This window comes from Abramis brama, assembly GCF_963993115.1.
Source record: "Abramis brama genome assembly, chromosome: 9".
NCBI lineage: Eukaryota > Metazoa > Chordata > Actinopteri > Cypriniformes > Leuciscidae > Abramis > Abramis brama.
The window spans coordinates 10,200,623-10,215,176 of record NC_139971.1 but is presented as its reverse complement, the minus strand read 5'-3'; the positions used below and the strand labels follow the sequence as shown (position 1 = coordinate 10,215,176).

The 14,554-nt window shown below is 37.1% G+C and overlaps 1 protein-coding gene across 9 annotated transcripts in view; it reads right to left on the bottom strand.

Moving 5' to 3' along the window:
• The window catches only part of dmxl2 (Dmx-like 2), a 73,187-nt gene that overhangs the window by 45,304 nt on the left and 13,329 nt on the right, over positions 1 to 14,554 (bottom strand). For all 9 annotated transcript variants that reach the window (XM_084123706.1, XM_084123711.1, XM_084123708.1 and 6 more), the window contains exons 2-15: positions 13,976 to 14,101; positions 11,574 to 11,645; positions 11,223 to 11,301; positions 10,668 to 10,815; positions 9,689 to 9,755; positions 8,130 to 8,302; positions 6,773 to 6,950; positions 5,434 to 5,608; positions 3,978 to 4,181; positions 3,573 to 3,835; positions 1,437 to 2,136; positions 466 to 587; positions 258 to 347; positions 32 to 143 (exon numbers count right to left, since the gene is read on the bottom strand). In XM_084123706.1, the coding sequence (XP_083979832.1) occupies positions 32 to 143; positions 258 to 347; positions 466 to 587; positions 1,437 to 2,136; positions 3,573 to 3,835; positions 3,978 to 4,181; positions 5,434 to 5,608; positions 6,773 to 6,950; positions 8,130 to 8,302; positions 9,689 to 9,755; positions 10,668 to 10,815; positions 11,223 to 11,301; positions 11,574 to 11,645; positions 13,976 to 14,101 (2,509 nt within the window). The remainder of the gene's footprint in view (positions 1 to 31; positions 144 to 257; positions 348 to 465; positions 588 to 1,436; positions 2,137 to 3,572; positions 3,836 to 3,977; positions 4,182 to 5,433; positions 5,609 to 6,772; positions 6,951 to 8,129; positions 8,303 to 9,688; positions 9,756 to 10,667; positions 10,816 to 11,222; positions 11,302 to 11,573; positions 11,646 to 13,975; positions 14,102 to 14,554) is intronic.

Here is a 14,554-nt window from a genome sequence, read left to right as displayed (position 1 = left end):
GACTTCAAAAGCTCAAGAATGATTTTTGTACCTTCTGCAGAGGGAAAGCTAGTAATGTTGAAATCTGGAATGTTTTCATGTGGTTTGTATCCTAAAATAAAATCCTCATGGAATACGTGGAGCAGCTGAGTGTTTGAGCCACACTAGGAGACAGCATACACACAATGTAATTTTCAAATAGTAACAAATTAGTCACACAATTTCAATCTTACAAACAGAAACTTGCGTATACACACACAAACAGATGTAGACCCCACCTGGTTGGTAATGACATCCAGCTCGATGATGCAGCCGGGTCGGGCAGTGGACTGCTGACTCACAATGTTGAACACTTCACCCACCAGTTTCTAAACACAAAACCAACCATCAGAAATAACAATCAGATCAACTCAAATTACATTTATTATGCATTACTTGGCAGATAAGCACATTATTTTGATAAAATCTTGTCTTAGAAGCTCTTACAGAGGTCTCTGGGTCAGAGAGTTCATCCAGTAGTTTGCGGGCATCCACCACAGCCTGATACAGACGCAGGTTTTTACCATCAGACGCCACAAAGCACGCACTTGCTGAGTTACAGTACGTACCTGGTGTAATCACAAACATTTTTATTAAGCTCAACAGAGTAGCAATGCAATAAATAACAACTATTTAAATGGTTGAAATGGCAATACTACACAGTTTCTGGGCAGCTGCTAGAGCACTGCTAGGTAGTGTTTAGGGTGGTTGTTGGGTCTTTTGCTAGGCAGTTTTTAAAGAGTTCTGGGTGGTTGCTAGGGCATTGCTAGACAGTTAATGGGTGTTCGCTATGACATTGCTTGGTAGTTTCTATAGTGCTCTGGGTGGTTGCTAGGCAGTTTTTTTAGTTGATATGGCATACTGTAGCTAGGTAGATCAGGGAGTTCTGGGCGGATGATGGGCAGTTAGTTTCTAGGGTATTGCTATGGTGTTATAGAGGCTAGGCCATTTCTACACAGTTTCTGGTGGTTGCTAGGATGTTGCCATGGTGATTTGTGTGGTGGCTAAGGTAGGCAGTGTCTAGGGTGTTCTGGGTAGTTGTTAGGGTGGTTCATAAGGTACTATGTATAGTTATAAGGGAATTGATTGTGTGGTTATTTGGGTGCTACTAAGCAGTTACGAGAGTGTTCTGGATGGTTGCAAGGACATTGTTAGGGTATTCTGCTTTATAATTTGTCAGACGAAAATTGATTCATCTGATCATTTACAAAAGTAATACCATGCCTGTGATAAAAACAATTACAACTTTAGGTAACATTAATGCCCATAGCACTGTGCAGATACAGATCAAAGTTTAGGGGTTTGTTTAAAACAGTCTCCAGTAATCACTCCCTATGAGCAATAGTAATGTATACCAATCAAAACTTTGATCTGAGTTTTGGAGGTTGGTATAAAAGCAGCTGTAGTGTTACACTCACCGAGCACTGAGCTAGGGATAAGTGTTGGCAGCCAGGCCACATTGGAGAATGCGGATGTGTGGAGAGAGTTGATTCGTGCGAGCTCGGACACACCCCCAGTGCAGGACAGTGGGCCAATGTGATCGACTCTCCAGAGGATCAGCTCACTATAGATCGCGTTCGGGTCGTGGAACGTACGTGTGGCTGCATTTCGCAGTTGTTTACGAGGAACGCCTCTCATTGGCCTAGTGGGTTGTAGAGCCACGTCCCCAATCTGATCTCCATCAATACTTCCAGAGGACGGAGTTAACAGTGCATTGTGATGTGATGATGTTAACAGCAAAGGAAGGACCGTGTGACAAGCCAAATCATTGAGATGGAAACGGTGTCCGCAATAACGGAACTTGTGCGAAACTGTGAGGACGTTTGAAAAGGCAGACTTCTCTGCAAAGGTCACAGCCCATTGGTTGAGTGAGCCATCCACGTGTTTGGACACCATCATGACGGCAGGGCCGATGACAGCAGCAAGAGAGTGTCCGAGACCACCTAGCCCCGCAGACGCAGAGGCGCTCTGAGGAACCCGCCGCTCACTTCGCTTCTCCTCCAGAGCACTGCAGCTCTCTTGGTCCATAAACGTACATGCGTACATCATGATGTTCTTACTGAGGGAGTTAGCATCGCCCGTGGGGAATGCCACTGGGATACGAGAGGAGAACGACACCTGAAAGAGAAAATTAATAGATTTTATTTTGTTTATCAGGGTAATTATTAGTGGTTGGCCAATATGAGTTTTTTAATGGCTGTTACCAACATCTAGTAAGTATAGGGTGGCTGATATTTATGAACGAATACTTATTGACACCATACCTCATACTAATTGAAAATCTTTCTTTTTTTTTATTCATTGACAAGGTATGAAGATTTATAGGGGGAAAAAATATATATACTTTGGATAAGCACATGTAATATATGAATTAATTATAACCAGGGTTTGAAATCAACACCCGCCCACCCGCCAAATGCGGGTAAAAATTAACTTTGGCGGGTAACACTGTCAAATCACTAGCCAATTTGGCGTGTTACTATGTTTACTCGCTTTGCTGGGGAAGTTTGTGTAAGCCAAATCTGCGTGGATTTAGCGCAAATACGCAACTTGTGAATCATCATGATATATTAAATACAGCGTATTGCGCAGAATCTGCGCATTTCTGGCTTACTTGAACACACACGTCACTAAGCAACAAATAACGGCGTGCTTGTTCACTTGCATTGAAGTAATAGCGAATATATATAATATATATATATAAAATATATAAAAGCTGTAACGTATTTAATCTGGTTAATTTCTTCTTCTTTTTTTGGCTAGTAGAAGTTCTGAATGGCCGGTAACTTAAAAATTTAGTAGCCAAATTGGCCAGTGGAAAAAGTTAATTTCAAACCCTGATTATAACCGATAACACATACGGGTGGCTGTTTGCTAATGAGCTCATGGTCGAGATGACATAACTAGTGATGCACCAACATTTTTGGAGGGCTGAAATCATTGACAGAAACAGTGACATTTAATTAACACTTTTCCAATGGCACGTTTTGACTGTCAGTGTCCATTTCGTTCATTTCGATGAAACGAGATCTTTTAGTTTATGCTGTGCTCGGTTTATACGTGAACAAAACGTCATTAAAGATTATTTCTAGCACACCTACCATCCGATAAACACAATAAGGTTTGTACCCTATTATTAAACAAATACATGAATATGAAAAAGTCTGAGCATTCAAAATTCTGTCGAAATTAATAACAATAAATGTTGTCTTGACACTCTTTAATGTGGCGTGAAAGAATGCTGTTGCTGCTTCAGTTGAAGCAGCAGCGCAGAGCACACGTGAACCGATCATCTCTTCCTCTATCACTAGTTATAGCACAAAATGAAGTGTAGTTATATTTCAAAAATTAATTGAAGTAGAAACAATTATATTGTTTTACTTTAAGTGACAGTTTTTTATTTAAGTGTTGATTATTAAATAAATGTGATTAATTAAATGTATTATGAAATAAACATTTTAGTAAAAATTTTAACTTTAATTTCAGTTTTGGTAAAAAACCCAAAAACAAAACATATTTCGTTGCATCACTAGTCATAAACATGAGTGTCTTACCTGAACCTGTCTGAAGATGCCAGGTATGAACTCATCCAGGTACTTGACGTGCCAGACGAGGAAGGATCCGTCGTGTGGGTGAATGGTGAAGAGCATGTCTGGACTCTTGTTCCACTCTAGAATGAGAGTCTCGAGCTTCCGTTCCAGCAAAACGGAGGGCAGAGGAACACTGCTGCTTGAGCCTGGAGAAGAGGCCTTGGTGCTTCCCTCCTGATCTCCCTCCTCATGTTCTGACGAACCCTTATCAGACATCTCATCGAGATCTAACAAAAACACAAAGATCACATAATACAGTATAAATATGCAATAGTAACTAAGCTATGGTTAAAAACCCCATGAATTTAGCCGACGTCTGTTATCTTAAGGCTAATCTATATGCTAAAAGGTTTATTCATAAGGCAGTACCGAAGTCAAACTTGGGAGCTCCCTCCTGCTCAAAGTCCTCAGTGGCTTGTTCCAGGTGCTGCTCGGAGAATTTGCGCAGCTGCTGCATGAAAAGGTCCATGGAGGTGGTGAAGCTCAGATCTTTATTATTCAGCCAGTGAACCACAAACCCTCCGCTGACATCCTCGGAGAACAGGCCCGATCCAGTCAGCGCTGCAGGGATATCTAATGACAGAGAAAAAGATCAGCTGCTCTCCATGTGTGTGTATTTTTTTTTATTTTTTATGAATGTTTAGTATGTTTTTATAAAGCCTATAAAAAGTCTACTCTTTCATATTTGATACACAAAATTAAGGCCTCTAAATTATCAACATGATTAAAATGTTACTGAAAAAGCTCTTGTATACAATCTACTACATGCCTTCTGCCCTCTGATTAATATTTGTTTTTAGCAAATAAAATGCCTTTTAGTTTTTAGGGGTTTTTAAGTTTATGATTTGCACATTTTTAAGGCTTGCCAATTTAAATCTTTAAGTGCAAGAAGACTCGATTCGGTACTCCCAGAAAGCTGAGTTCTCCTCCTCTTCTTCTTGCACTTGAACAGACATATTGACACAAAATTATGTCAAAGTCTTGGCGAGCATGCACAGTAAACATGTAAACGCTTATGTCGTTTATGTTTTAAGTGAATGTATGAGAAATAAAACCTGTGTGTCAGTATATTGGATCCGTGCATTCGGTCTTAAAGGGACAGCAGCCTAATGAACCTGCTGCCTCCCATGTCATTAATGTTAATCAAACAACAAAAGACAGAGAAATTCACTCACTGCCCTTTACTGAATAACTTTTGCAACTTTATTTATCAATATTTAATTTATACAGTGAAAACTATACAGTGTTATTTTGCATTTGATTACTTTATTCAATTTCTGTACCTGAAAATAATGCATGGTCTATTGCATTTATTTGTGCTATTGCTCATAATTTGATTATTTGTTCTTATTTTATTACTGACTTGTCTTTAACAATATTTGAAATGTATATCTGTTAGGCTAGTAGGCTAGTTAGGCTAGTAGTTTTTGGAGTCATAACCTTCTTAAGTAACATGGGTCAAAAACAACAAAAAAATTTGGCCTATTTTATTTTATTTTATTTTATTTATTTACTTACTTTTTGTGGTCGGGCCAGTGAAAACAGTGGCAGGGCAAGAAAAAATCTGAACCACTGGCATTGAGCCCTATATATATGGTATTACATATATATATTTGTCAAAAGGTTCAATAAATATAAAAAAAAAAAAGATTTTCGGACTATTATTTAATATGTCAGTCTTTACAGGGTTAAGCCGTTTGGTTTAAGAGGACAGAGGAAATGTCCTCATAAACCATGTTTACTCTGTAATCTCCATGCAGTTATACACAATTGTTTCTTCATAAACCATGAATACAAGCCCAAGTATGTGTGTGTGTATGTGCACCTGTGTTGGGATTGATGCTGGCAGAGATGTGGAAGTGGCAGAGGGCATTGGCGTGGTGCGAGATGTGGCGGTGGGTTTCGTGGGACCCCAGCTGGCTGGGCAGCAGCTCAGTGTGGGCCACCAGGGCGGACGATCTTCTGCGGCCCCTCCGCAGGTGCTTGAGGTGGTGGATAGACTGAACGGAGACAGACAATTTTTCACAATCACAATTCACATACAGCAAGCTGATATGAAATTGAGTTGTATTCTCAGCTCCAGTAAATACACTTCATCTTGTGTGATTAAATTCATTCTGAAGATTTCCCCACAAAATGAGTGCAGAAAATGCAGATTCCATCTGGGTCTACAAGAAGACACATGGAGACAGGTGAGTGTGTGTATGTATTTGTGTGTGTGTGTGTGTTGAAGATGCAATATTAATTCAAATACATTAAAGGTGTCACAAACTCACACACTATTCTGTCTAGACTTCTCAAGCACCTTCTCCAAGCACCATTAAATTATTGCACAGTATTTCACCTAAAACTGAAAATTTCATCATTATTTCCTTCAAGTTGTTCCAAGCCCAGATTATTTATTTTTCTTCTAAGGCAATGTTATGTAATTAAAATTAAATTAAGGACAAGAAAAGCACAATAATAGTATGCATATAATTCATGCATTATATTCCACGTCTTATAAAGTCAAGTCTGTCATTTGCTAGATGTGTGTGAAGAGCAGACCAAAATTCAGAGAAAACTTCCCCTCTGCCATAGCTTTGAAACAATTTGAAGCTAGGTAGTTTGAAATTACTATTGGTTGGTTGTATTCAACCTACTATCACACGTAATATGGATTTGTTAAGACGTGAGGGTGAGAAAATGATGACGGAATTTAGATTTTTAGGTAAACTATCCCTTTAAAAATCATCAGACTCTTGGCAGCAAAAAAATATTTAGGACACAACAAGTACTGATTGTTAGTGTTTGGTTTACATGGAGACAAAAGTGTACAGTTTTCACACATCCTACTGAAGATGAAAACTGGAGGAGGAGATCTGTTGCAAAAAAAAAAAAAAAAATCATTCACTACTTCTGAATAACGGCAATATAATTAAATAAAATTACCTTTTTATCTAACCAGATATGATTTGATGCATTAACAATGCAAACCCAATCAACAATGTGATTATTTAACCAAATTGCAGGTGTGGGGTGTACATATAATTAGCAAGGAGTAGTTCATTAACAAGAAAACCAGCTAATGTGCCAAGAGTGTTATTCTTTATTATGCACTGATACTTCAGCCCTGCATCGTTTTATTATGTGTTGTTTGAGCATGTGCATTTCTCCATGCTGACCTCCAGAGCGTGCTGTATCTTGTCTTTCTGAGCGACGTTTGGCAGAGTGGTGCTGATACTGGTGCTGTTCTCTGAGATCTGCCCCCCCAACAGACTGTCCTCAGGCAAGAGGGTCTCACTCCACAGACGACAGATGCCATCCGCGCAGGACGTCAGCAGCACGTTACACACAGAGCCCCTACGACATACACACACAATGAGAAATGCACACTCATGGGTGGAATTCACAGTGTGAGTTAAGTGTGGGTGCCAACCAAAATCTCAGCAGTGTTTCCTGCACTACTAAATGTGCAGCGCCTCGGCGAAAGACATTTTATTGTACTTGCTGGAGTCTGAACTAAATGAAATGAGAAAAAAAAATCGATACAGCTTAGTATTGCAATATTTTGCATGGGGATATTGTATGGATGGACAGACGCCAAGTATCAATGTTTTCAGGGAGTGAATTTCGGCTTGCGATTGCGAGTATTGTGCATAATTTTACCCTAAGCTCTGCTCAGTCCATGTTTATGTGTTAATTAAATGTGTTAATTTGACACGGAAATGCAAGCCAGCTGGGAAATGCGATGCAACTAAACTTCCACTTGAGATTAGAAAGAATCAAAGAAGCTGTCTATATAATGCCATTTCTACACTGTATATGCTGTTAATGGCAAATGTATGTATTGCCTATAACAACAATATAAATATGATTCAGCACATAATTACATTTCATAACTGAATACGGTCACCTTTGACTTGTTCATTAGGGTGTTAGTAAGGTCATTCTTTGTAAAACTACTTAAAACCCTATTTTTCTTTAAAAAACAAATACACAGAAATTGAGTGTGATTTTTTTTTATTTCTATTAAAAATATCTCAAAACTTTAAATATAACAAGGAAGGGGTGAAGGAGATGGATAAGAAGATATGAAATGAACAGAATGAGAACTTTATCTTATTAGATAAAATAGATGTGGACAGTTTTCCGTTGGGGGAGATTTGCAGTTGAAAAAAGGTAATAAATTGAAATACATCGCAATATGTTATCACGATACTCAGCATAATGCATAATATTGTATCGTGGCTCAAGTATCATGATTATATCGTATCGTAGGGCCTTTCCCTATATATAGGGAATATATATATTTATATATTCTTTATTTATATATGACTCTACAACTGACTGAATTAACCACATCTGAAGTCATTGTAAAATAGTCAATAAATGTACAGCTGTGACTGCACATCAGTTAAATTCAACCCCTATACAAATATATCTACCATTGTAAAAACAATTTGCAGCGTATCTACTAGACACATTGCTAGCATTACACCCAAGCATCAGTGAAGGAGTCTGTGGGTGTGTTTGACATACTTGGGCATGTATTTACTGGTTTTCCTCCAGGAGAAGCCTGTGACCGTACGTGGATGGGCCAGATACACGAATGAGAAATGAACCGTTGAGACCTTTTTATCAGTCACGTCTGGCATCACCACTGCAGACTTCCATCCTGTGGTGGGATACCACACCTTCAGCAGGCAGTCATCCTGAGCGTGAGGGAGAGAAATGGTTTTAAGGGTCTGAATCAAACCAACATTAGGATCAGTGAGTAACTAACAATAAGGCCAAAAGTATACTTCTTTTTTCTGTTTTTGGCTCTGGCTGGTGGACAGTCTGCACAACATAATTATCATCATCAGACCAAAGATGTCTACATACAGATACATTTTTGTGTCCGTCTGGACTAAAGTGCATGTGCGAGTAATTCGACAACTACATCAGTGAGATCCACAAATGTGTGAGACACGGGACGTCTAGGCCGTAACATCACCATGAAATCAAAATTGATTCAACAAAATTGATACGACAATTCATATTTTTCTATGGAATCTTGCAGTATTAATTATATATAACGGAGAGGAAGGGAAATCAACGTGATGTGTGTTTGCACTGTGCCTAGCGAGGATGTCTACTTTATCCCAAAAACATTTTCCCCATTTCCCATTCATTCCTATGTGGGTCAAATTGACACACGAGGGAAGGATTTGTTACTATTTTTACCACAAAAACTCCTTGAATCCAGTCAAATTTTGTGTGTGTGTGTGTGTGTGTGTATTCCAATTTCAAGTGTGACAAAACTGACAAGATCTTGTACCACTCCGATGAATTTGGGTCAAAATGACCCGAGGAGAGGATGACGTTAAGTAGACATCCTAACATTTTCAGTAACACTAACATTTTCCAGTAGCATTACAATGGCTCAGCTGTTTTAAAATGGTGTATCTTTACTAGTAAAACATAATTATTCCGACAGGCGTAGCATGTCACACTCTCCTTTATTCAGTTAATCTCAATTAGCGAAGTCCAATTTAGGGAATCAGTTCATTTGGCAAGTATTAATGAACTGGTACAAAAAAAAAAAAGCACCACATTTCTTAAGCAAAATTTTGTATCTTTTAGTGAACGTTTTTGTTAAATCCTTGCTTCAGCATTGTTTTTTATGGCATTTCATCATTTTAGTAGTTGTATGTCAATTTATCTGTTCAAATGCGGTTTAATACTTACACATTTTGTTACTTGATATCCAGGATTCCATTCCAGATAAATACTGGTATGATAAAGATATTGCTCCCTTAAATAGCTTAAATATAGTTAGCTACATTTTGCTAATAGCTTATAGTGTAGCTAACTACTAGTTTAAAAGTGTACCCTGATTGTAGTTTAACTAGTTGGAACCCATAGCTTCCAATGCTACTCATATAAATTAGCTTTCCAATACTGATAGGGCTCTACCTTTATATATGTACAAAAGAATGTCTTATTTTACACATTATAAGGGTAAAAATTTCTGTAAGGGAATTAATAATTAGCATAATTTAAGAACAACTGAAGTCCACCATGGATCCACCATGATATAGAACATGACGAGGTACCTTTCCAGCTGTGGCGAAGTATTCTCCATCTGGAGACCATTGAGTGATGTGAACGGCAGCAGCAGTCCTGAGACAAAAAACACAAAGATGGAAGTAATTTACAAACACAAATTTCTGTGCACTTGGTGAGGCAAATATTAAAATGTCCTCTAAATTGGTGTGTGTTTTGAAGGCTCACATTATACCTGCATGTTCATGTTCGGGGGCCATTCCACTGCATTACTTTTCCATTGTTATTCTATGTAAACATGCGATAAATGGGCCTGCTTGACCGTTTGGCTCACGTCTCATGTCTTTTGCAGCATCTCCCAATGGCCCTGATTATAACCATACTTTTTTTAAATTGAAACTCTTAAGATAATAGCGGAATCCACACCACATCAATAATGATGATTTCACAGATTAGACAGAATAGATCAATTTTATGATTGGCAGTGACAGTGCTCTTGCCAAGTTACTGCATATGTACTGATATGTAAAGGTAGCCACCATATGCTAATAAGCTAATTGTTATGATTTTTCAAATCACGATGATTTCTCAATTTAGACGGGAAGAAACTTTTAAGTTAATATTTCAATAATTTAACACATTTTGCATGTCCATGGTTCTCTGACGTATGTAGTTAAAAAAAACAATTCCATCTTCCTTAGTGTTTAATTTTGATTGTTTTTATTTTAAAATGATTTATTTATTTTAAATTGACATTATGACTTAATTATTAGCTTAAATTTTTTTTAATTATTAGCATCAATTTATGAACCCCCTGCAGTCCCCTCACAAAAAAACCCTTCCTACAGTTTACCTACATATTCCTACATGCCACTTTAATTTAAGAAGAGCAAAAGCATTCTTTTCCATCATGTGACCCTTTTAAATACATTAATTCATCAAATGTGCTTTAACGTTCAGTAAATCAGACAATCGGCATTAAAGATTTAGTATGCAGACAGAAGTGTGTATAAGTAATGGTGCACTCACTTGCACTGCCAGACACACTTCCAATCATTGAGTATGAGCTCATGAGCTCTGTCATCATTCAGCTGGCATTCCTCTTCCTCGATCAGCGTGTCACTAGTAGGAGGAGCCCACAGCTGCAAACGCTCAGTCGCCGCCAAGATACGATTGCCTACACGACAAACAGATGTAATAATTACACATACATATTTGTGTACCACCAATCAAAAGTTTGGACAAACCTTCTTGTTCTATAATATTGTTACACTTACACTTATTACTATTTTCCCCTCATTTTTCAATAATAGTGAAGTCAAAATGATAAAATAACACAAATGAAAGTATGGGAATTATGTATATAACAAACAATGTCTGCCCCATTCACCACTTCAAATCTCAATAGAAGCATCACGTTTTTAAGATGCTTATTCAAACATGAATCCAGAGGTTGCACTTAAGTCAGAGAAAAATATCTTCTCAATTTATTATTGAATTAGAGGGTCCAAATGCAAATGGCAAAAAGGGCACTAGTGAACATATTTAGTTCATCCATTAACAAAGTGTATCTTTTACACCAACCTTGGGGGTCCCAGGCAAGATTGTAGGTTATAGCACTGAGGAAGAACTGACCAGTCTTTTGCCATTGGTAATTCAGTTGCTTTAAAAACACAACAACAGAAAAGATCAGCTGCACTGAGTGCTTTATTAGGAAATAAATGTAACAAATATTCATTTAAAAAACAAAAACAACTACATTACTGTTTACACAAAAATATTTAAATGTCATTAATATAAAGATATCTTAGTAAAATATGACTATTTAGAATCAGTAAAGTGCTCTCAGGAAAATATAGGAAGCATATATATTTGGGTATATCACTAAAGATTCATGATTGATCTATGATCAACTGTCCTCCACTGGAAACTCACCTTGTGACGTTTGTTTGGGTTGGAAGCAATTGGTTCGAAAATACAAACAGTATTTCCGTAAGACGCAGCAATCTAAAAAAATAAATTGCCATTATTATACAAGAGCACCATTGGCAAAGATAAAAACAAAAACAAAAATCACATAAAAAATCTAGTCAGTGCAGATAACTGGATGTATGTTCATTTATCCATGTTCATACTATGTCAGGAATGAGTTGTGGCATGTCAGATCCACAATAATGTCTATTCATCAACGACAGATGCCAGTGTCTAGAGGGTGGATGAAGACAGTCATATTAGTCCAGTCATTTTATGAAAAAAGGTTGAGTTTGCTTCTGTTGCAATTTGTTCAAGGTTGACCCCCATTTTGGCTTAAAATGACTGGACTATATAGTTTATATGTTTTGTTACATTTCTCTCTTCTATTCCAGCTTTTAAATCAATTTGCAAGTTGATTTCCCCAAACGTGTAAACGCTGCTCCTCACTGAAGCCTCACCTTCTTTCTTTGTGCATGCCTTTTGGGCGGGCATTATACTAATATTTCATATTGTGACAGACGTTTGAGGAAGTAACAGGTCTGGAGCATGGTCTGGTCTGAAGGAATAAAAATCCCTTTGTGGGAGACTATGAGCTTTATACTGTAACTTTGCAAATCGTATACATGCACAAACAGATACTGTACATTAAACACTAAAGGAAAAGGAAAACATTAAAAATCATCATATGACCCATTTAAGTATTCCAACCAGCCTGACACAGCAATTAGCTTAAGCGAGTTTGGGGCGGAACTTTATTTTGTCCATCCAAGAACAGATGGTGAAAGCGCAACTCATTTGGAGAACTGTACACTTCACATTTAATTACAGCAATTGATATATACAGTATGTACAACCAATGACTTTATATATAGAAACACGGTACACTCGTATTACTATGAATGGGATAAAGTGTAACGCGTAATATGGCGGAATAAGTCCCGCCTTCTAAATAAAAGAGCCAATCACCAATTGGTGAAGTTATCGCATCACTGCAGCTGCCGTTAGAAGCTCCAGTTCCTATAGAAACAGTCATGTTCTGAGACGCGCTTAGGGCTGCGCATAAGCTTGATTCGAGAGTTTAGAAACAAAATATATACAGCTATTGTCAGATTTCATTGGAGATTTCAAATATGAAATTGAATCACAAGCTTGGTGAACAAGTTTGGGAGATTTTGATGTTTCCCTATTCAAAGAGATAAGAGCTGCAAGAGGCGTTTCAAAGATGGCCGTCGAGTAAAATGACTTGTCTTAAAGGGACTTTGGTACAACGACACTGCACTTGAATGAACAAGTCCACAACATTTACTCAAAATCCACTCAAAAATACAGGAAAACATAAACAGTTAATTATCCATTAACATGTTTGTTAGCAGATTTTGAAATACAAGCCAAATCAACTAAACCTGATATTTTGGTTTAGTAATGTTTACTCTTGTCATCATCACTGGTAATGTGCACTCAGTTTAAGTGTTTGGTACTGTACATTTTGCGTTTAAGTAATATTGGTTTGTACTATAATTTAAATGTGTTACAGAAGTTTCTCTTTACAGTAGCATTGTGTATTTTTTATACTTATATTTGAGGAATATTTTTCAAGATGTTGGTTGTATTTAAGTGTATTTGCAATGTCAGCTTCACATGCTATTACATGGCAGATCCAGATTCAATATTCAACAAACAATACAATAAAAACAAACATTTTATAAAATTCAACTTTGAATAAAGACCTATTTATACAATTATTTTGTATAAATAACTCTATTAAAGATTCTTTAAATGTACTTGTGATTAAAAAATTGTAAAGGTTTTTCAAAATAAGTTCTTTAACATAAGTTCTGCATATATGACACATACAAATTCATGTTTGGATTTAATATTTTTTAAGAATATGCTGTAATATTCCACACTATTTTCAGGAATATGTACAGTAGTAATTAAAATAGTAAAAAAAAAAATTATACAGCAGCACTGCTCATGTTACGGTCTCACTTAGTCATGTGACGGTATCAAATTTTCATGATAATTCCTGAAGCTTTTATCACGGTATACAGTTTTATCACTATATTGAAATAAGTTGAAAAAGAAAATTGTCATCATACTATAACAGGTTTAATAACTTTTTCTTGAAACCAAAAGACCTGAACATTTAAATACAATAAAGCAATACACAAAAATGTATAAAGTTTTTCAAAGTGCCTACGATAGCAATATCATGCATGTTCATTATCGTGATATATCGTCTTACCGAATACAGGCACATGATGGATTGCTTTTGTTATAGTATTCCTCATTTGTTCAGTGCTTTAGATTAAATGTCTTCTATAAGCATTAATGTAATGTCAAGAAATATAGTATGGTCTTACCCGGCCAAGCTGCTGAGAGCACTCCACACAGCCCACCTGGATGTTTCCATTCTGAGCTCCAGGAATAATCTGAACACACTCAAAATCACTTGCGAGGATCACGATATCACAGCCTGAGCCATATGCCTAAAGAAACAGAAATCACACAGTTAAAAGTTTGTCATTTTTCAAAACTTATTTAACACCTTACAATACAGGTTCCCAAAAGCCAAGCAAAACAACGGTCTTACTTCTTCAACAAGACATTCAGATCATTCAGATTATACTTCTACATGCATGCAATTACATTTACAGTTTATCTGATCTGTGAGACCATTTCCTGTAAAGGCCCCGATATAGTCACAGCGAAGTCCTTTTTCATTCTTCACATTGGGTAAAAAGGAAGTTGGAAATACGTGAGCAGCGGTATACTGTTAGCGAATATCCGACATCACCCATGCTGCTGAAAGCGACGTTTAGATGAATGTGTTAATTATGTTCTGCGCACTTTCGTATCAATAACAAAATAAACACACAACAAAAATGACAGCGATGAGAAAAAAGAAGTCAAGAAAGCATCTGATCATAGTGAGCATCGAG